This window comes from Neofelis nebulosa, chromosome 8 (assembly GCF_028018385.1).
Source record: "Neofelis nebulosa isolate mNeoNeb1 chromosome 8, mNeoNeb1.pri, whole genome shotgun sequence".
Classification (NCBI taxonomy): domain Eukaryota; kingdom Metazoa; phylum Chordata; class Mammalia; order Carnivora; family Felidae; genus Neofelis; species Neofelis nebulosa.
Genome location: NC_080789.1, coordinates 59,778,745 through 59,799,503, shown reverse-complemented (window position 1 = coordinate 59,799,503; position 20,759 = coordinate 59,778,745). Strand labels below are relative to the sequence as shown.

General features: G+C 48.4%; 2 protein-coding genes and 1 long non-coding RNA gene across 13 annotated transcripts in view; 2 read left to right on the top strand and 1 right to left on the bottom strand.

Moving 5' to 3' along the window:
- The first annotated feature begins 106 nt into the window (after window positions 1-106).
- Window positions 107-5,970, top strand: SUOX (sulfite oxidase). 5 transcript variants are annotated; one of them, XM_058742428.1, is made up of 5 exons: window positions 1,760-1,853; window positions 2,375-2,567; window positions 3,313-3,369; window positions 3,640-3,817; window positions 4,056-5,970. In XM_058742428.1, exons 3-5 carry the CDS (start codon window positions 3,323-3,325, stop codon window positions 5,463-5,465), a joined length of 1,635 nt encoding a protein of 544 aa, XP_058598411.1. In that variant the 5' UTR covers window positions 1,760-1,853; window positions 2,375-2,567; window positions 3,313-3,322; the 3' UTR covers window positions 5,466-5,970. The 5 variants fall into 5 exon arrangements, with proteins under 5 accessions (XP_058598412.1, XP_058598409.1, XP_058598411.1 ...); XM_058742427.1 differs by having other exon boundaries at window positions 1,765-1,853; window positions 2,350-2,567; XM_058742426.1 differs by lacking the exon at window positions 2,375-2,567 and having other exon boundaries at window positions 1,742-1,853.
- Window positions 5,971-6,596: 626 nt separating this feature from the next.
- Window positions 6,597-20,759, top strand: part of IKZF4 (IKAROS family zinc finger 4) — a 26,397-nt gene continuing 12,234 nt past the window's right edge. The window contains exons 1-3 of one of the 7 annotated variants that reach the window (XM_058742420.1): window positions 6,769-6,861; window positions 14,932-14,979; window positions 20,274-20,367. In XM_058742420.1, coding sequence (XP_058598403.1) covers window positions 14,959-14,979; window positions 20,274-20,367 — 115 coding nt within the window. In that variant the 5' untranslated portion in view covers window positions 6,769-6,861; window positions 14,932-14,958. Of the gene's footprint in view, window positions 6,862-14,928; window positions 14,980-15,002; window positions 15,122-18,370; window positions 18,521-20,273; window positions 20,368-20,759 lie in introns of those variants that run through there. The other 6 variants (XM_058742419.1, XM_058742417.1, XM_058742418.1 and 3 more) reach the window with 6 other exon arrangements.
- Window positions 9,159-20,759, bottom strand: part of LOC131519410 (uncharacterized) — a 25,922-nt gene continuing 14,321 nt past the window's right edge. The window contains exon 6 of the long non-coding RNA XR_009265615.1: window positions 9,159-11,387. This is a non-coding gene — a long non-coding RNA (uncharacterized LOC131519410). The remainder of the gene's footprint in view (window positions 11,388-20,759) is intronic.

Here is a 20,759-nt window from a genome sequence, read left to right as displayed (position 1 = left end):
TCGCTTTATTGCTGTTTAATCACTCCTATTCCCAAGCCACTAGAGAGCTCATCAAATCTGACATAACTTATTTTTATAGACCTCTTAATACATATTGGGCAGGGTGGGGTGGGGGGTGTGGTCTGTGGACCTCTGGGCAAACAATTGATGAGACTGGAAGGAAAGGTATTTGTGAATCCTTTGAAGTATTCTGCAAAAGTTTATGTGCATTTCTCCAGGGAAAGTGTGCCTTGCTTGCCTTGCTAGTATCTTAGAGGGGTCCGTGACCTAAAGAAGGTTAAAGAAAGCACTAAATTTGTATTTTTAATTGATCATTTCCACCCCAACAGGAAAATTTCTCCTAGATCTGCTCTTGTTTGCTACTGTACTTGAAGCCCTTCAGTCCATCACAGTCTAAATGGAGGTGGGTGGGAGAGAATGACACAGAGAAAGATCAGGTATGGTTGCAGAAGTACAGGAAGAAGGACTGGTGCCAGACAGAGCTGGCATTACAATCCCATCTACCAACTTATCAGCTGCGGCCTTGACCTAGGTACTTAACTGCTCTCTGCCTCAGTTTCTTCTTCTGTAAAATGAAGAAAAGTTGAGGTTCAAAGGTCAATTGTGTAAAGTATGTGTGGAGCACACAAGATGACACTGTTATTATGGAGAAGTCTTATCCTGCAGCCTCAGACAGTCCCTAACTGATTTCTCTGTATTCTTGGTCTGAGCCCAATTTTCAAGGCTGGTAGGATAGGTTGGGCATCAGACCTCTCCGATGATTTAATTGAACACGGTTGAGTTGGAATTTCCAAAACCCTCAGGGCCAAACTCACCTTTTCACTGTCAATTCCCCTTTCCTTCTGTCTCTTAGTACTCCCCCCAGGGCTCAATGATTCTTGACAAAAGCTCTAGTTCACTTTAGGAGAGCAGAAAGGGAGAGGAAATGATCTTCCAAAATTAAAGATGAAGACCTTCACTTAGTAAGGTTGTAGTTCAACCTTTTGGCCTCTAGAGGGCAGTGTGGACACGTTCGCCTCAGGTTCACAGCCAGCCAATAACAAAGTAAGTTTTCGGTACTGCACCAAAGGATGAAAGGATAATGGCAAACGTATTCTTAGTGCTCTCCACTGTGTGATTATGAGCGATTATAATCTTTATACTTGGGGGTATTAAAATATTGTTCTAGTTATGACAATGATTTTTTAATTGGCTTAACTAAAAAAAAGTCGGTATTTGTATTGTTCCATACTTTGGGAAGAAAATAGACATGTCCAAGGGAACTAGTCTTTGAACCACTATTTAAGCCTCGTTTCTGTATTTATTCTTGGATATAAGAGAATTGAGCGCTTGACCTTGTTTTCACTAAAAGGCAAACTGGGCTGTTTTAGTTGCAACACAGATGTTTGTCAAAAACAGGGTAGAGGTGGAGCTCACAGCCGGGAGAATGCCGGCTGGATTCCCAGGCCTTCTCAGTGAACGCACCTTGTGTCACAGCCGTAGGGGCAGGGCGGGAGCGTCTCAAAACCTCCCACCTCTCAGCCCAAGCTTTGGAGTCCTCGTCACCTTCCACTGCCCAGTTCTGGACAACAGTGAGAGTCCCATTCCTTGTCGAGCGGGGACTGGAAACAAAAAACAGCCAGTCTTAGCTCCGAGCCCTCGTGGCACCCCTCCTGCCTCCGCCTCCAGAAGGCGGGCACAGCAGCTTGCAGGCGCGCGGCCAGCCAATGGCTGGGGGACGAACAGAAAGGCGAGAGTGCTCCTTCACTCGGCCCCAACGTCACGATGCTGGCCCCGCCCCTTCGCCAGCAGTCTCTGGGAGCGGGCGGGTGAGCCAGCCGCCCTGCAGACGCCTGACGCCGAACCCGAACCCGGTAAGGGGGCTGGGGACTGGGAGTGGGAGGAGGAGGAAGGACTGGTAACCTGGGAGATGGCCAGGGCCTTGGGACCCGGGGGTGCTCCGAACCCCATGGGTTCGAACAAAAACCCACTACCACCTCCACTCCCGCTGCTCCTCTTAGGAGCGCAGTGTGTTGCTACGAGACACTCTTGTACCAGCTGCTGGGCAATGGCATTGGACTGGGTGCTTGTGCTCTGGAGTTGGACATATCCTCCTACCTAAAGTGCCCCCCGGGGGGTGAGGCGTCACCACCCGCAAAAGGGAGGTGGCGTCTGTTTTGGAGCAGAAGGCTGCTTCTCCCAAACCTGGGACACTGGGTTTACCAAGTTTACCCGCAAGTCAGTCCTACCTGGACCACTCCCCTCTGGTTCAAGTGGGCTGCTGGGACTAAGGGCAGGTGGGAGGGAGAGTGAGGATCCCATGGCCCAGGAGTAAAATGCAGACTGCTCCTGTTCGTATCTCCCTCACAGTTTCTCGGCCTGCCCCCCTTTTTAGCATTTTGCCAGCAATTGGGACTGTTCTTACTCTTCCTGGATTTGGCCTTCCTGGGGTCAGTGAGCTGCTCAATGCTGTGAGGAACGAACTGCTGCAGGGCAGAGAGGGGAAAAATTACTTCTTTAGCCCACTCCCTGACACCAAAGCCATTAACTTCTCCATTTGCTGAGTTCACGGGAATGGCATAGACAAGGTAGGGGTGAGAACCCTAGGTTGGAGTCCAGTTCCCAGCCAGGTTCAATTTTCTTTTTTCCTAAGGTTGGTAGAAGGAAAGGAAGGGACTGAAAGGCCTTCAAAAACCATGTTATTATGTGTTTGCTCCTCACAGCCGCTCTGCTAGGTAGATCTCATTTCATAGATGAGGACATAAGTTCTGAGAGAGTTGGTATTTTGCCCAGGAAATGGGGCTGGTTAATGGTAAGGCTCATTTCACAAACCCAAAACAGTTTGACTCCCCAGAATCTGAGCTGGTTCACCCTGTTAGACTGCCACTGCCTTTTTCATGTTTTTGTCCCTAAGTTGGTCTGCCTCTCATTTGTCCTCTGCTGACTTTGGAAATAATAAACCAGCAAACTGGACAGTCGACATTTTGGCTTCTGACCTTTAGGCCCTTGGCCCTGAACATTGGTCTCTGTAGTGGATAGAGTAGAGAATGGAGGATGGTGATTCTAGAAGCCCCCTACCCACTGCCCCATTCCCTTCCATCCTGTCAGCACAGTCTCTTTGAAGTCCTTTATGTTTTCTCTAAGGACCCATTTGGACCTCCCCCCATACATAGTCCCTTCCTTTGGCCTCATTACCACAGAAAAAGTCTCTTCATTTGCCCAGAGAGCACCTTGCTGACCTCTGTGTCTTCCTTCCACTCATTTCCTCAAGTTTCACTAATATCATCCCCTCCCAGAACTCCTTATCTTGATCCTGGAATCTTTTTCCCACAGGTCTGTCACAATGCTGCTGCACAGGGCTGTGATCCCCCATCTCCGACAGGCCTGCAGGTAGGCCATCGCATCCTAGAACTTGTCTCTTAGCCCATATTCCCCACCCCCAGTATCTTTATGACATTTATCTACCAGATAAGATAGTTGAAATACTGGCTACTAAGGAGGAAAGGGAAAGCCATATCTCACCTGCTTGTTCCACTCAATCCTGGAGAAACTTAAGTCCCAACTGAAGGAACCAATGGCCAACCTGGTAAACCTCAGGCCTTCACTGTCCCTTTCCTATGATCAGGAGTGTGCTGCTAAGAGGACCTCTCTCTCTTCCAGACTCAAGTCAGCCCCCTCAAGGCTCTATATTCGGGCTTGCTCTACAGATGATTCACTTCAGCCCCAGTGCCCCAGCCTTGCCTTCTCTGGTGATAACTCCAGCACCGGGGGATGGAAAGTCATGGGGACTCTGCTAGGCCTGGGTGCAGTGTTGGCCTATCATGACCACCGGTGCAGGGTAAGTGGGGAAGAAAGGGACTTCACTGTCAGAACAAGGGGGCCCTAATAAACTCCCCAGGCAACCCAGGCTATTACCATAGAGCCCATGGTGATACTGTCTTCATGCAGAGTAAAGATGAAATCTGCTACCTCTCTTTCACAGTGGCCATGACTTTATGGTTTGGGTCAGGGTAAGCAAGAGTGATTCCTTCTTACTGTTTATGTTTCTTTTTGCCTTACCCCTGCGTTGTCTGCAGGCTACTCAGGAGTCACCACACGTATACACAAGAGAGGAAGTGAGATCTCACAGCAGCCCTGAGACTAGGATCTGGGTGACTCTGGGCTGTGAGGTGTTTGATGTTACAGAATTTGTGGACCTACACCCTGGGGGGCCATCAAAGCTGATGCTAGCAGCAGGGGGTCCTCTAGAGCCCTTCTGGGCCCTCTATGCTGTTCATAACCAGCCCCATGTGCGTGAGATGCTGGCTCAGTACAAGATTGGGGAGCTGAGCCCTGAAGACAAGGTACCTTCCACCTTGAAGACCTCTGACCCCTACATTGATGATCCCGTACGTCACCCAGCCCTGAAGGTCAACAGCCAGCGCCCCTTTAATGCAGAGCCCCCCCCTGAATTGCTGACGGAAAACTATATCACACCTAACCCTATCTTCTTCACCCGGAACCATCTGCCTGTACCTAACCTGGACCCAGAAACCTATCGTCTGCATGTAGTAGGGCCACCTGGGGGTCAGTCACTGTGCCTATCCCTGGATGACTTGTACAAGTTCCCCAAACACGAGATCACTGTAACTCTGCAGTGTGCTGGCAACCGGCGCTCTGAAATGACTCAGTTCAAAGAAGTGAGAGGTCTGGAGTGGAATATCGGGGCTATTAGCACTGCACGCTGGGCTGGGGCACGCCTTTGTGATGTGTTAGCCAAGGCTGGTCACCAACTCTGTGAAACTGAGGCCCATGTCTGCTTTGAGGGACTGGATTCAGACCCCACAGGGACTGCCTATGGAGCATCCATCCCTCTGGCTCGGGCCATGGATCCTGAAGCTGAGGTCCTGCTGGCATACGAGATGAATGGGCAGCCTCTGCCTCGTGACCATGGCTTCCCTGTGCGAGTGGTCGTTCCTGGTGTGGTGGGTGCCCGCCATGTCAAATGGCTGGGCAAAGTGAGTGTGGAACCAGAGGAAAGTTACAGTCACTGGCAGCGGCGGGATTATAAAGGCTTCTCTCCATCTGTGGACTGGGACACAGTAGATTTTGACTCAGCTCCATCTATTCAGGAACTTCCTGTCCAGTCAGCCATCACAGAACCCAAGGATGGGGAGACAGTACAATCAGGGGAGGTGACTATCAAGGGCTATGCATGGAGTGGTGGTGGGAGGGCTGTGGTCAGGGTGGATGTGTCTCTGGATGGGGGCCTAACCTGGCACGTGGCAGAGCTGGATGGAGAGGAACAGCGTCCCCGAAAGGCCTGGGCCTGGCGACTATGGCAGCTGCAAGCCCCTGTGCCGGCTGGGAGAAAGGAATTGAACATTGTTTGTAAAGCTGTAGACGACAGCTACAATGTGCAACCAGACACCGTGGCCCCAATCTGGAACCTGCGAGGTGTGCTCAGCAATGCCTGGCACCGTGTCCATGTCCATGTCACCCCATAAGAAGGTGAAATGGAATTACCTACTCCCCAGAATCATCATCTCAACCCCTTTCCACACACATCCTTTTGCCTTGTTACCACAGGAAAACCTTTCCTTCCACCTCCACTTCTTGGATCACAACCCTATACTATGCCTTCCTAAACCACACACAAATACACACATTGCACATTTCCACCCAGACACCAGCTCTCCTTTGACACTATGTTACATATCCCTATTATGCCAGAAGTTGAGAGCTGTTGAAGATGGAGGCTAGAAGTGGGAAATTTCTGTAAACAAGCACTCTTCTCCTCCTACCCCACCTCCACTTCTAGTGTCTATCATCACTTTATTTTGCTTTTCCTCTTGGGAGTCTTCAGAAAATGTGTGTGGATATGTGTACAAAAAGTGTATATGCAACTTTCTACTGACTTTCTGGTTGCCAGGGGTCGTGAGAGGTGCAATCCTGCCCCTTTATAGTTCCACTTTTCTAAACGCATCAATAAAGTATCTGTTTAAGACACAACTCCGAAAAAAGAAAAGATTATGACTTTGGGGACTTCTTGAGGCTGGAGCGTGAGCATATTGCAGGAGGGAGGTGCACTGGTCCTGGGATATGTAGTGAGATAATCCCAAACAAGGTGGGGGGGGGAGGGAAAAGGGAAGTAGGTGTAGGGAAGTCAAAAAGTGGGGCTTCCTTCTCCGAGGTCCGCCAGTATCTGTAGCGTTGCTTAGGTGACTCACCTAAGAATACCCTCAAGATTTTTTTAAATGGCATTGTTAAGCTCCTCCCGCCCCTCCCCATTTCTAAACACTTGGCAGGAAAAGCAAAGAATTCTAAGAGGCTAAAATCAATATTGCCATAGCAGAGGCAGGGCAAAACTTGGCACTAGGGGCAGATATGCCACGGCAGGTGGGGGCATCCAAAGTGCGCCTAGCTTACAAATCAAACGCAGATGCAGGGGCAGTCATCGAGTTACCCTCCGCACGCGACCGCTCCTTTCCGACTTGAAGCTTTCGGCGCTCGGCTACTCTCCCCTAGCTCTTTTTCCTTTCCCCAGCAGTCTCCCCGGCTTGGGGGCGCTCGGTGTTCGGCCACGCCGCCTGTCGCCTGGTAGTGGGACCGGAAGTTGTTCGGGGGAGGGGGGACGGCCCTGGTGGGGGGGGTTGGTGGGGGGGGCCGGTCCCTCCTCAGGTGAAGCCGCTGATGGAGATGGAGCCGCCGCCGCCGCCGCTGAGTGCCCGGGTCCCGGGTCCGGCCCGATTGCCGCCGCCTCAGTGACCCCACTCCCCCCGCACTGGGCCGCCCGGGCCAGAGTGGGGGACCCCCGCCGCCCCGCCCCCCTCTTCCCCAACACCGTCCCCTCTCCCTCACCCCCCCCCCCCCCCAGCTTGCGCGCGCGCGAAGCTGCCTCAGGTGAGTGAGGGGCGGGGCTTGGGCGAAGCGCTGGGGGCGGGGCCTCGGTCGCCGGGGGCGGGGCCTGAGGGGCTTGGGCGTGAAGCTAGGGGAGACCCGGACTGGGGGCTGGCGGGAAGAGGGTGGCCGCCTGGGCTGTGGCCCGAGGGGAGGGAGCTGGCCCAGCTAGTGTGGGAGTTAGGCTCGAGGCTCCAAGGTTGAGGGGAAGGTAACGGAGAGCCAAAGGGTCCTAAAAAGGCGGGAGACGGGTCAAGACATCCAGGAGCTGGGTGCGCGAGGCTCCTTGGTGGGGTACTGCTAGGGTAGAACAGAAGAGGGTGAGAAAGGAGAAGCAGAGGGGGTACCTGGGCAAAAAAGCGAGAGGACTGGGGGGGGTGGCGGTTTGTCGAGAAGGTTAGAGAGAAGGACATAGGCCTCGGTGGGAAGATCTGGGAGGCAATGAGCAGAATGAGAGAAACAGTAGAGAAGAAACTTCGAGTGCAAGTGGAAAGTGCGGTCTAAGGTACCATGTAGGGTGAGACGTCTAGGGAACCTGAGAAGCAGGGCTGGGAAGGAAGAGATTCACTGCATATGAGTCCTAAGAAAGAAATGTAACAGAGGAAGCCCTGGGTCTGAGGACTCTAAGGAGAGACAGACTTTGGGAAGCAGTTGTAAACTAAAATAGGCCTCCGTGTACCTCTTCGCACAACCCATCCCCAGTTATTTTCTTCCCCCTTGTCTGCTAGAGTTGTAGATTCTCACTTTTGAAATTTTCATTTGACTTCTCTACTTTTTAATTTTTTCAAATTTTTAATGTTTATTTTATTTTTGAGAGAGAGAGGGAGACAGAGGATCTCAGTCAGGCTCTGTGCTGACAACAGAGAACCCAATGCAGGGCTCGAACTCATGAACCACAAGATCATGACCTGAGCCAAAGTCCCCTGCTTAACCAACTGAACCATCCAGGTGCCCCGCTTTTTAAATTTTTTTAATCGTGACTGGTCCTGTCATGAGGACCAGTTGGAGTCCTGTCATGAGTTGGGTTTTAATGGAACACAGATCTTTAGGTATAAGATGTTTAGGAAATAAAGTACCCCATTTCTTTCTCCAGGGTCAAGAATTTACTAACTCTGCTTCCAGGAAGATTTGATGCATTACCAACTATATTGTGTCAAGTTTTGCATACCTTCTTTCATGTCAGTCCTTTCTCTCATAAGCAAAACTGCCAACTGTTGTGACTCTTACAGATCCCCCACTGACATGTTTCATAGCCCCACCTGTTTCCCAGTCTACCCCTCCTGAACCCTTAAAGCATCAGTGGTGAGCTTAGAAAGTTTCTGACTCACTCACATATCAACGCTAGGCCTTCCATCATCAAGGCCAAGCAGAAGACCATTTGAGGCCAGGGCACCTGGGTGGCTCAGTTGGTTAATTGTTCCACTTGGGCTCAGGTCATGATCTCACAGTTTGTGGGTTTGACCCCCGAATCAGGCTCTGTGCTGACAGCTTGGAGCCTGCTTTGGATTCTCTGTCTCCCTCTCTCTCTCTCTCTCTCTCTCTCTTTCTGCTCTCCCCTGCTCATGCTCTCTCTCTCTCTCTCTCTCAAAAATAAATAAACGTTAAAAAAAATGTATAATAAAAAAAACATTGAGGCCTGCTGTTTCCCCTTACTGCTATTTGTTCACTTTATCTGTGTGAAGGTACATGTTGATATTCTTAGGAAGCATTAAAACCAGGTGTCTGACTACCTAATAATTCCACCTAAGATAACTGTGATTCTGAGGACAAGACCAGGACAAGTCCAAATCAAACAATCGTTGAAATTGTAGCTTCTTGTTTGGTAGAAGTATCTCCTCATTGGTCTGTCAGTAGTTCAGTTAATATTGCTTTGTGGTGTAGGGAACTTCAGCCTTGCCTGAACACCCGAAAGCCAGAGAATCCAGACAGCTCCCTGCATCATGAGAATAGTCAGAAGAGTGGCTCATGAGATAAAAACAAAGTCTTAAAAGGAGAAAATTAAAAAAAATAAAATAAGAAAATAGTGTAGCCATTGGGAAGCAGGATAGATCTCACTGGAGCTTCTAGGGTGGGTCCCAGGTGGTGGGAGCTGCCCTCAATTTGGCAGGGTCGGAATTATATCTTGCCCTAGTCAATAGATGCTGATGTCTCAAGCACAGAATATAATGTCTTTGTTGCCCACTGAGTGCAGGTAGTTCAGTTGTAGCTTCTGGGCAATCCCCTTCCTCTTAGTAGGTTAAGAGCAAAGCATGTTTTGGGACTTGGCTCAGAAAGAAGTCCTGACTTTTTTCCAGTGAAAATGCAACTGAACATTTCTTCTTTATTTTCTCCTAGTTTAAATCTGCAGCTTGTACTTCCCAGTGTGGGAGGAACATTATCCCACCTTTTACCTCCTACTAACATCCACAAAGAAATTATTTTCTCCCAAACTGGCCATCTTTTTTCCTTCAACATACACACAAAATAACCAAGGAAAAATGAAGACAAATTATTGTAGGGCAGGTATTTCTGGGCTCATTTTACTCTACAAGAACAAATAAGAATGTGGAGCTCTGTGGGTGTAGACAATGCTACAGGCAGAGGGACTCTCTTTCTTTGTTGGTGTCATGACCCTGCCTAAAGAAGGCTCTGAATTCCCAGCTGTTTGATTTGCCTCCTTCTCAGAAGAGTTGTAGATTCTGTATTGGAAACAGGGAGATAATTTCAAGGTTTATCTGACGAAAGCATCTAAGAAAGGATAGTGCTGATATGAATGGCCTGTCCCCTCCTACCCCACCAGTGGGAGTGGCATCAACCTTGTAGACTCTGCTGGAATACATATGCTGGTGTAATCCTTGAGCCAAGGAGCTCTGTTTCTACCTTAAAGAGACCTAGTAAGGGCCTAGGTTGGCATTTCCCTCAGGCTCATAATCTCTAAAAAGAGACATGGGAGGGAGAGGATTATTTTTTCTTCCATCCATAAACCAGTGTTTCTAGTTTAAGGATTTAAGCCACAAGATGCAGACCCCCAAACTTTTCATTTCAACATCCGAGAAGGAAGGTAAGCATGGGTGGTCCCAAACCTTCCCACTGTGGCAAAATTTAACTTTGGGCTGTAGTAGAAAGACTGGTTACCAGACTGATAACCTGGGTTCTATTTGGTCTTAATTCTGTCACTAACCAGATAGGTGACTCAGCTTAGTTTCTTCTTCTGTTAAAAAACAAGAGATTGGAGATCATCTCTCAACTCCATTCTAGCTGCAAGATTCCCCAGGTCCTACAACATTCCTGCCCTAGGCCCTCCACAAGAAGAGAGGCTTACTTGTCAGGGCAAGATTCTTTGTTAGCAGAGGAGCCTGAAAATATCTGTCCCGCCCAAACAACAGTGAGCCCTGTTGATCAGCATGCATTAGAGACTTCTGGTCAGGACTGCCACCAAAGGCAATTGTTCCCATCTCTTCCCCCTTTTTGCTACTCTTTACCAGTCAGGATAGTTCACTGAACCTTCCACGTAATTTCAAACTTCACTTGAGCTAACTTTGTTAGGGGCATCTTTGGCTTCAAAACTAATTATTAAGAAACTCAAATCGAACACTGCTGGCCTACTTTTCTCACCTTTACCCAAACATACAGTTGAATAGCAGTGACTTTGTGGGGCCTTTCTATAAACACAGGGCTCAAATACTTCAGGGTATACCACAAACCCAGGGAGTATCAGCTCGTGCGCATCACCTAGTGATTTACCTGTTTAGTTTAGCCCCTCCATAGTTTCTTAAGTCCTAAAATGAGACATGGGAGGGGTACGATTGTTTCTCCTCCCACCTATAAACCTTAGCCTTCTCTCTCTTCTGCAGTCTACGTGGGGAGGACAGGGAAGCGCAAAGAACAAGAGAAAATATTCATCCTTCTGAGATCTAAAAGGAGACAATGAGGTGATATTTTCCCACTCCCCAGATGTTGTGTTTCCAGCTCATACCCCTTCTTTTTTTAGAGACTGGTCATTCCTAGGATTACCTGGGAATTCATCCCCTCAGCACTGCTCCCCAAGCACTTGGATAATGAAGCTGAGCTGTCTTCGTCTGTCTTATATGTAGACAGAAGGTCATCATCTACAGCCTGGTGAAAAAAATGAGTCAGACCTTTCTGCTATAAAGACAGACACATGAGCTGAGAAAAGGTTGGTGGGTTTCCTTCAGAGAGTACTAGGTTGACCCAAAGATCATTTCAGAGCTGCAGATTGCTCAATGTCAAGGTCTGTTTCCTGGAAAGGGGCACGTAGTCAGGCTGCAGACAATGCCTTATTCCATCTCTTCCCTCAACCATTTACTTCTTTCCTGTCCCCAGTTATGCAAAGCCCTGATAGACCACAGAACCAGCTATGTGACTCCAACATGTTTTTGTGTCGCTTTCATTCAGTTCATGGAGGTACAGACAGGAGAGGATGATGCTGTGGGTTTGGTTTACTTGCAGTACCTGAACTGCTCACTCCCATGCAGGTGAAAAGTTCTGTCTTGCTAATAATCACCGGGCTACACTTCAGGTCCCAGGTCCTAAGAGAGACCAGAGAAAAGATTGCTACTCTCTGCTGCAGTTCCGGAACAATAACCAAAAGGATGGCACAAATCCTTGCCACTCTCTCCACCTCCACTTTCTTTCCCAACAATATCCTCCTTCCTACCTTTCTACACACTAGACCACATGGAGTATATTTTAAATTCCAATTTTGGAGTGTCACTGATCAAACAGGATTCTTTGAAGGATTTGAAGAGCTTTAAATACTTGTGATATCCATCTTATTTCAGGCTTTCAGAGCTACCACATACAGAAAACTTGACTTTCTGACATTTTTGTCACCCAATAGTGAAAGCCGTGGGGATGTTTTTGTGGAGATGAGAAGCTGGGGGTGGTAGCTGATGCCTGACCTGCCCCTGGAAGTCAGACTTTGGATTGGTCATGACCTGGTACTTGTCTGGAAGTGTGGTGGGAAATCTTCTGTCTAAAAGGAATGTCCATTCCTGCCCATTCCTGTTCAGATGTGATACTGTGTTGATGGGAGAAAGCCAGGGCCATGGAGGACTCTTGTTACAGTGCCAAGTGGATTCAAAAGAACAGGGAAGAAAACCTTTGTCTCCGGAGGTTACAATGACCAACCTTTCCTCCCTCACAGAGACGCTTCCTTTTGAATTAGGAGACTAGCTATTTCTAGTTGCTTTGTATTCAGCTCACTGAACTGAATTTACAGTACATATGTGCCTACCTCCATCACTGAATGATGCCTATGTTGCTATAAAGCCGGTTTCTTTCCAAGATCTTTGAGCCAAACCTGTCTTGTGTAACTAACTTCTCTCTTTTTATGCCTCCTCCCCCTGCGGTATGTCTCCAATTGGCAGTGCCTAATTTGACCCAGTTCCTCTAAGGAGACACTAAGATCTGCCTGCCTGGCCAGGCAGGGGAGGAGGTGCTTTGAGGGGCGGGGAGTGGGAAGGTTGGGAGGGATGTGCTGCCTGGAGACTTGAACAAACAGTGAAGTACATCTACTGATTTGCTTCTGGCTCTCAGAGCACCAAGATTGGGAACAGCAGAATCTCGATCCCCTCTCACTTCCAGGGTTACCAACTTGGCATGTAGACCTGTTAGAGGCAGCCAAATGCTGATTTTGCCCAAGATGTGTCATGGAGCACCTGTTAAGAGCAATTAAGAAGCAGAAGAGCTCAGTTTACTGCTAGGAACAAAGTCCAACTCAGAAAACAACTCCTTCAGACCCTTCTGGAAATTGTTTTGGGACCATTTGGGCAGGTGTCCAAGAATGAGATGTACTTCCTGAGCCAGTGCTAGCTGAATGCTATGCTTCAACTGTTTTGCCTACCTAGTGCTTATCTAGCCCCTGGTTCCTTCGTGTTCTCTCTCTCTGTCTCTGTCTCTCTCTCTCACACACATACACACACCACACACACATTACATTAATATATTTCTCCCTGTAGAGCCTGCTCTACTTTTTCCTCCTTTTTAAGTAACAGACCCCACTCCCACGGAGGTCATACCAAAGGAAAAGATGCCTTAATTGATGTTAGAACCAGGGGAAAGCAAGAAGATCCATGAAGGCCTTGAGTATTCTGACTTTCCAAAAGAAACAAGACAGTGGGGCACCTGGGTGGCTCGGTCGGTTAAGGGGCCGACTTTGGCTCAGGTCATGATCTCACAGTTTGTGGGTTTGAGCCCTGGGTCGGGCTCTGTGCTGACAGCTTAGAGCCTGGAGCCTGCTTCAGATTCTGTGTCTCTCTCTCTCTGCCCTTGCCCTGCTTGTTCTCTCTCTCTCTCTCAAAAATAAACATTAAAAAAAAATTTATTTTAAATAAAAGAAACAAGATGGTTTAATGGGAAGAGCACAGCTCAGGAGAACTGTGTTCTTTTCTTTTGTTTTGTTCCAGTCTCACCATGAGCCCAGAGACAAGTAACGTCACTGCTCTGAGCCTCAGTTTCTCCAAGCAGAAAATGGAGGAAATCTTGCCCATTCTTGCTTCTCCTGTTTGTGTGCATGTGTGCGTATGTGTAGGGAAGTCACATGTGGCATCTTAGCTCTGCAGTAGTTTTGAAAAATCCTAAAAGGCAATTATGGAGCTAATGATTCAGAAATGAGAGGGGCCCCATGAGTACCAGACCGCCCTTCCTCATTCTTTGAATCTCTGACCACCACAGTTCTATGGCTAGTTCCAGGGGGTATGAGTTTGCTAACCACTGTGGACTTGGGCTCTTCTAATCATTACCCCTAAGGGAACCTTCAAAGAACCACTTATTATTGTGGCTTGGTCTAGCAGTCTGATCCCAAAGCTGAGACCATCTCAGGGAGGATGTGAAGAAAAGAAGAACTGAAAATAAATTTAGATAAATTTTTCTTCCACACCCAGGTTTCCTGGGTGAGACTAGGACTCTCTGATGAAATCTAAGGCAGAGCTGCTTTGTGAAGTGAAGGAAAGCCCATGTTTCAGGCTTTGTCCTGAGACTTTTCAGAAGAGTATGATGTCTCTCGGCGCAAGAGTGACCTGGGGGAAGGGGGAGACAGGGTAATAGATACTTTTCCCCTGTGCATCCTCCAGAGTCCCCGATCCTTGCCTCTAACAGTATAGTATTACAAGCAAACCAAATTTCCATCCATCCACCTCAGAGAGATCCTTCAAAGAGACAGGAATCCTGGTGGCAGCTCCAACTGTTTCCTTTCCCCACTCTTGCGCCCTCAAATCTGCCCCTGGAGTATTTATTTTTCATTAGGTGACTGGTGAAATCAATTTTGGAGGTATGTAAATTTCTACCAAAGAGATTTTTTTTTTTTCTTCCTCCCACAGGCTCCTAAAGAGAGAATTCATTGCAACAAATTATCACTTTTAATTGTTCTCAGTTCTTGATTTAATACTCTACTGCCAATTACTGCTTGCTTCTGTCAAATAGACTAACCTGCATTTTAAATTCAGGGTTCCCACCCTAAAAAATAAAATAAAATAAAATAAAATAAAACATAGCAATGTAAGTGACAAGAATATGGGGAGAAGCCACTTGAAGATTTAATTTGTTTATTATACCTTCAGTAGTGGACTCCACTGAACCTGAGGTGGGCTGCTCTCCTCCATATTTACCTTCCTGTCCCCCACCCTCCCCCACATACCACCCCCCCAAAAAAAAAGAATCCCCTGAGACAGAATCCTGTTTCTTCCTTTTATTACTACCCCATCCTCAAGGTACAGAGCTTCTATGGAGCTGGTTTCTGTGCCTCCAGAAAGCTGGGCTGTAACCTGTCTCCTTTCCCACAGCATCAGCTCCACCTACAGGAGGAGGGGTCTACTCTCAAAACAACACAACCAGGACCACTCTGGAGTAAGACATCGTTTCTACTTCGGAGGCTGGGGAAGCCTGTAGAAGTTGTGGGTTGGACAAGACCCTGGGGTCTGTAAGTCAGGGTACATTGTCTTTCTCATCAGGACAAAGTATGAGGTTTTTCATCTTTAGGATAGGGTCAGAACACACTTGCTAATTCCAGAATGTTAGAAACCTCCTCCCTTCCCAGATCTGCCTTCTGATAGCAGCTATTTTCTCTTTCAGCAGACTCTAAGATGGATATAGAAGACTGCAATGGCCGCTCCTATATGTCTGGTATGCCCTCTTGTGCATTCTGTTTGTAAGGGGCTGGGAGCAGACACTCGCCTGTGGAGCAGAGTGGAGAGCCTTCAGCCTAGCACAGGACCTCTGAGTGCCCCAGTCGTCACAGAGCTGCCACTCATGCTTGGTTTGCTTGGTAGTGTGCATCTATTTTGGTCATTTTACTTTCCCTAAATAGTGATTCTCTTCCCAGACTTCTTGGAGGATAAGGGTAGGGGAAGGGAATAGGAGGGGAATACGAGTGGAGACTAATAGAGAGGAATGATTTAAAAGTAAAGAGATTGAAGGAAGATGTGATTCCTTCTCCTGTTCTCTGAGGTCACCAGCCAAACAGGATATTCTATCCCAGCCAGGTAGACAGTGGAGCAGCGTTTCAAACCTCAGAGGCCTGCAGGAGCCAGTTGGGTATGTAAATGAGTGAACTGGGTTGGGATAATGAGCCGAAGAGAATGTGGGGACTGTCATGGACAGAGAACACATGTCCTACCTCAAGGAGCAACTGCTCCTCGGTGTCCACCAGTTACTGCCATGCCAGAATGTGTATCTGGTGTGGCCAAAACTTCCAATTTTTCAACAGAATTCAGAAATCCATATTTTATGTGAAATGTCTCCATTTTAGAATAATGACTCAATATTTTTAAAAAATGTTCCATGGAGCAAGCCAAACTTATCTATGGGCTGAATTCAGCCAGTGGGCCAACAACGAAGAGCCTTTGAAGGAGCGATATAGAGCCCACTTCTCATTTCCCCCAGTCCTTTGTCATGGTCATAACATGCTATGGCTTTTCATACCTGCCAAATACTCTTACTGAGGCAGAAGAGATTACTGCTTATACTACAAACGGCTTTTAGAGATATGAGAGTAATCAGGGTCCTCTCAGAGTTTAACAACAAGGTGAAAAAAAAATGCGGAATTTTATCTGGCCCCCTCTCTGAAGGTGCAGAAAAGGGCCTAAGACAGAGTTTGTCTCTAAGACGCAAGGACTCCTTTTTTGGATCATTAGAATGTCAGGGCAGGGAATGATTATAAGAGATAAGGGGAGCCAGATTTGGGTTTTGACATGATGAGTATGCCCATCAGAAATCCAGGCACCATTGTAGAAATGACCCATAGCATTTTATTTTTTATACCCTGAAGTGGGATCAATGGAATTATGGGTACATTCAAAGATGATAGCTAGGTGGGTCAGACACACATATAAGAGTCATTGGCAGCACGTGGGTAACATAAGGTAAGACATTGACTCTGACCCCTTTCTTCTTTAAGGGGGAAGGAGTTGGAATGGATTAAGGCATTCGATACCTGCCACACGCTGGACACAGTGACAGGGATCAAGTGGACTGATTTAATTGAAAGAGATTTTGTTGGAACTAAAATCATGGCCCTTCTGAGGAACCACCCAGTCCTTCTATCTCCTGCTCAGTTAGGCCTACTCAGAAAACCACTACTGAGCAACAACCACACTCAGGACGCTGTTTTATTGCTGGGGAACACTCAGATAAAAACCAGTCCCTGCCCTAATGTAGGTAAATGAGAAACTGAGAAAGTGGCTGGGGAAATATCCCATGGAGCTCTGTCTCTGGAGAATGCTGGATATTAGAGGAAAGCCCCTAGGGTGGTTGCTTCACTGTGCTATGAAACCAAATTTTCCCCGCTTTCAGCGGGTTGACATTTCCTAGACAAGAGAAGCCTCTGCACAGCATAGTTTTTGAATGGAAGTAGAGGCCAGAAACCCCTCATCTGTGTTTCGAGAATTCTAGGTGCCAGCAGCCACCTTAAAGAGAAAGAAAAAGGAAAGCCAAGGCTAACATTAGTTCTGAAAAGTAGCCCCCGCAGGAATGGGTATGGCTGAGACAGTCCATTTGAGGGGCATCTGAGAGTCTCTAAATGACCCATCTCTCCTGGGCCAATATGCAAGCAGTGGGAAAGGCTGCTGTGTAGACCCCTCCTAAAGCACACTTTGGCCCTTCAAGGTCATCACAGCTCTTCTGTCTTCATACCAGGTGGCCTTCCCTCACCTGGCCACTTGATGAAGGGAGTATCTCTCCTGTTCTTTAAAGAGATTTTCCCACCTCACAGATCCTGATTCAGAAAATCCATCTTCTCTCCCTTTGTCTCTTTCTAAAGGTGCAAGTCAGTCCCTCCTGAGGGAGAGAGGGAAGAGAAGGGATCCACTAACTTACCACACAGATTTTCTCCCCACCTCCATTCCCTGTCTTTCAGGGGAAACTGAGTTGCTCAAACCCAGCTCATGCAATTAATTGACTGAGCAGTGCTTTTCACAAGTTTTCTGGGACTGTGAACTGTTTAAGGGAACCTTCGAAAGGGATCCAGGGGTAGGCAGCCCAAAGTTTCACAGCCCCTCCCACCCCCAAATTCTTGGAATCAGAAAATCTAGTCTCCAAAGTAGGTCAGCACGTCAGTGAGCAGCTCCTCTGGAAGGGAAGGGAGCAGAGGCCTTGTCTTGATAGAAGGCGGATTCATCCAGGGCTGTTGGCTGCCCAGGCCCCAGGGGCACAGGAGGGAGGGGAGTGGAGGTGGGGAGAAGATACCAGGATTTTGCCTAGGATCTGAAAAGCCTCAGGGCCACAGAGCAACACTAGCCTGAGACCAGACTGCTGGGCCTTCTTGCTGCTGGGAAGGAGGGGGCTGTCAGTCCCCAGATCTAAAGAGCAACCTCCCTCCTGGAGGAGGAGGGAAAAGAGGGAATCTGAGTGCCTGAGTTTAGTGGGGGAGGGGCTTTCTGACGATCTGAGAGCCTTGAAGCTGCCCCATGTCCTGGGCCCCATGACCTCTGGGGCCTTGGCTTCCCCAGCTGGCAGAGGATTGGGCCTTCCCTGGGGGCCCCCCTTTCTCCCTCCCACCCTGAGGGCCCATCCATCTCTCTCTCTCTCTCTCTCTCTCTTGCACACACTCTTGCCTCTCTCAGGCATTTGTTGTGCAGTTCCTCTTTGTCTGCTGGGCACGAGGGCAACGGCATCTGCCTCCCCCTCCCTGTGCACACCCCCCACCCCCACCCCTTTACTGGCTTGGGAAAGGGATGCTGTAGCCTAGCATCCTCCCCACCAGACACACATATACATTCTCTCCAGCCCCCTCCCCAAGCACATCCAAGCGTGCTCTCGCTTGCTCTCTCTCTCCCTCTCTCCCTCTCTCTCCCTCTCTCCCTCTCTCTCCCTCTCTCCCTCTGCCTCTCTCTCTCTGCCTCTCTCTCTCTCTCTCTCTCTCTCTCTCTCTCTCTCTCTCTCTCTCTCACACACACACACACACACACACACTCACACACATACACCCTGGGCTGAGCTCTTCTTGTTGGCTGCAGCCGTGGGCCCCTGCTCACCGTGCCGCTGCCTGCGAAATGACGGCGGTTCCCCTCACTTCCAGGAATCCACGCTTCCTGGAAGGTGAGTGGCTGGGCTCACCCCTGCCTGCCACCGAGACGCAGACATGCACACACCACCCGCACTCCCTCGCCGTTTCCAAGGCGGCGGCCGCGTTCGCACCCCAGGGTCTCACCGGCAAGGGAAGGATAATGTAAGTTCAGGCAGAAGGTGGCTAGTGGAGGGGGAAGGGGGGTGCCGGGGCTAGGGAGCCAATTCAGTAACAACTCCCAAGCCTGAGGAGAGGGAAAGGATGGGGGCTGTGTGTGTGTGTGTGTGTGTGTGTGTGTGTGTGTGTGGCGGGGGAGGGGGCGTTCCTCCTTACACTTGCGGAGGATGGGAAGGGTGTTTGGTGTTGCTAAGCAAAGACTGCGACTTGGACAGTGGGAGATTGTGGTGACATCTTGATTAGGCCTTGGGGACAGATGTAGAGCTGCCCTGGGTGAAATGCCGAGACAGGCCTGGGTGGGAATGGGTAATAGAATCTAGGTAAAGAGGAGCCTTGGCAGCAGAAGCCTCAGCCTCGAACAGAGAGATCCGAGGGCCCTCAGCCTCTTCCCCACAATAGAGCTGGGGATGGGCGTCTTTCTTTGCTCCTGTACCCACTGTTCCCTGCTAGCAGGCTAGCAGGCTAGCATCCTGCCACCCTGGAGCCCATGGTCAAGACAGGGAAAGCAGTTAGGATAAGATTCCTTGCTGATAAGTGTAGAGGTTCTTAGACCTCATGGCTGTTCCCTAGAGGCAACCACTCTTTGAAGGGATCGAGGAAGGGCAGCAGGAGTGGAGGGCTTGTCTCCTTCAGCATGTGAAACACATTTAGCTGGTGGGACCTTGCCCCATTTCCTCTCTCTCCCTCCTGTTTTTCTGCCCCATACCCGCCTCCTTGTTCCTCTGATGTCAACCACATGATTTGGCTTTGCCCTCTGGGGGTTCAGCCAATCTATGATGACTTTGACCAAGAAAATTTATCTGAGACCTGAGAGTGGCCTTAATTCTTGGCTTTGACAGTCTGGGGTTTCTTGGGAGTCCCAGGCATTTGAAGTTCCCTCACTGGGGTTTCTGGAACTGACAGAGGAACTGCTGAACTTCCTAAATCTGACTCTAGTCCCCTTCACCCTCCGGCTAGAACTCAAAATCCCAGGGTCCCCATAAAGACTTTCTGACCCCTAAAACAGATTCATTTTTACGTATTAGTGCCACAAAAGTAGACTTGAACCTGTTTTCCCTCTTACCTTTATCCTAGGGAGGGCAATGGCATCTAAGACCCACTCAGACTAACGGTGTGACTGTGGAGGCACCTACTCTTCCTCCTGTTCCCAGGCCTTAATAAGGAAGGGACAAAGGATATTTTCCTCTTAATGTCCCTAAATATTCCTTTAAGCATATTTTCCCCATATGTCAAGCCCAGTAGGCTGGGACTAGAGATGGATTTCCAGCAAGTTCACTCATTGTTTTAGGGTCCAGGGCTCAGCACCAGGGCCCAGAGCTCAGTTCTTCCCCCATTACAAAAATCAAGTGATTTAGGGCAAGTTAGCACTAATGTCTGAAAAGGAACAAGGAGACACTCCTTTTAGCCCTTTTAACCATAGTAAACCCTACACTCTGTTAAAGGACGTATTGTAAAACTGGGTCTGAGTCTACACGTCTCAACCCACAACTCCTGAGATGCTTACTTTGATGATATGCGTGTGGTTCTGACTTGGGCAACTTTTCTAGATAACCATGGTTCATCTAAAAAGCCCCAGCTGGGAAAACTGAAAATGCCATAAGGCATTTTCTATAGATAGTGAACAAATTTTCCTCAGGCTTTGATGGGATAGAATGGGGGAAATGGGACTTTTAGAAGAGGATATGAATGGGAAATGGTCCCAAAGTCCTGAGTGGTTGTTTTCTTCCCACTGACCAAGCTGGAGAGGGATCCCTCAGGAGGGTGTGTTCCGGATTTCTTGCCTCAGGCCCAAGACTCCAACCATTTTATAATGGAATCTTTATTTTGTGAAAGTAAGTATGTACATAGCTGGGAAATTGGGTAAAGTACTAATAGGTGGACTTTAGGGATGAATTTTAGGGTTTGTCTCTCTCTCTCTCTCTCTCTCTCTCTCTCTCTCTCTCTCTCTCTTCCATATTTAGGCTTGTGTGTACGCATCCATGCATGTTCATGTTAGCAGATAATGTAGAAGGCTATGGGTGTGTTTACCCCTGTAGGTATGTTCTCTTTATGTGTATCTACATGTGTGATATATGTCTGTGTTTCTGTGTGTGTTTACCTACTTGTATGTTTTTTTTGTTTGTTTGTTTTTGTGGATTTTTTTACCTATAAATTTGTGCAAAAGATTGCGGGGAGGAGGGATTTTTTTTTTTTAAAGACATGATTCATATCTTCAGATATGTTA

What these genes read in the sequence shown, in the direction of transcription:
- SUOX (XM_058742425.1), top strand. Translation starts at nt 3,034, where the DNA reads ATGGTGATTCTAGAAGCCCCCTACCCACTGCCCCATTCCCTTCCATCC. An exon ending in CATCTCCGACAGGCCTGCAG is followed by an intron (nt 3,370 to 4,055) that starts GTAGGCCATCGC and finishes CGTTGTCTGCAG; the next exon opens with GCTACTCAGGAGTCACCACA.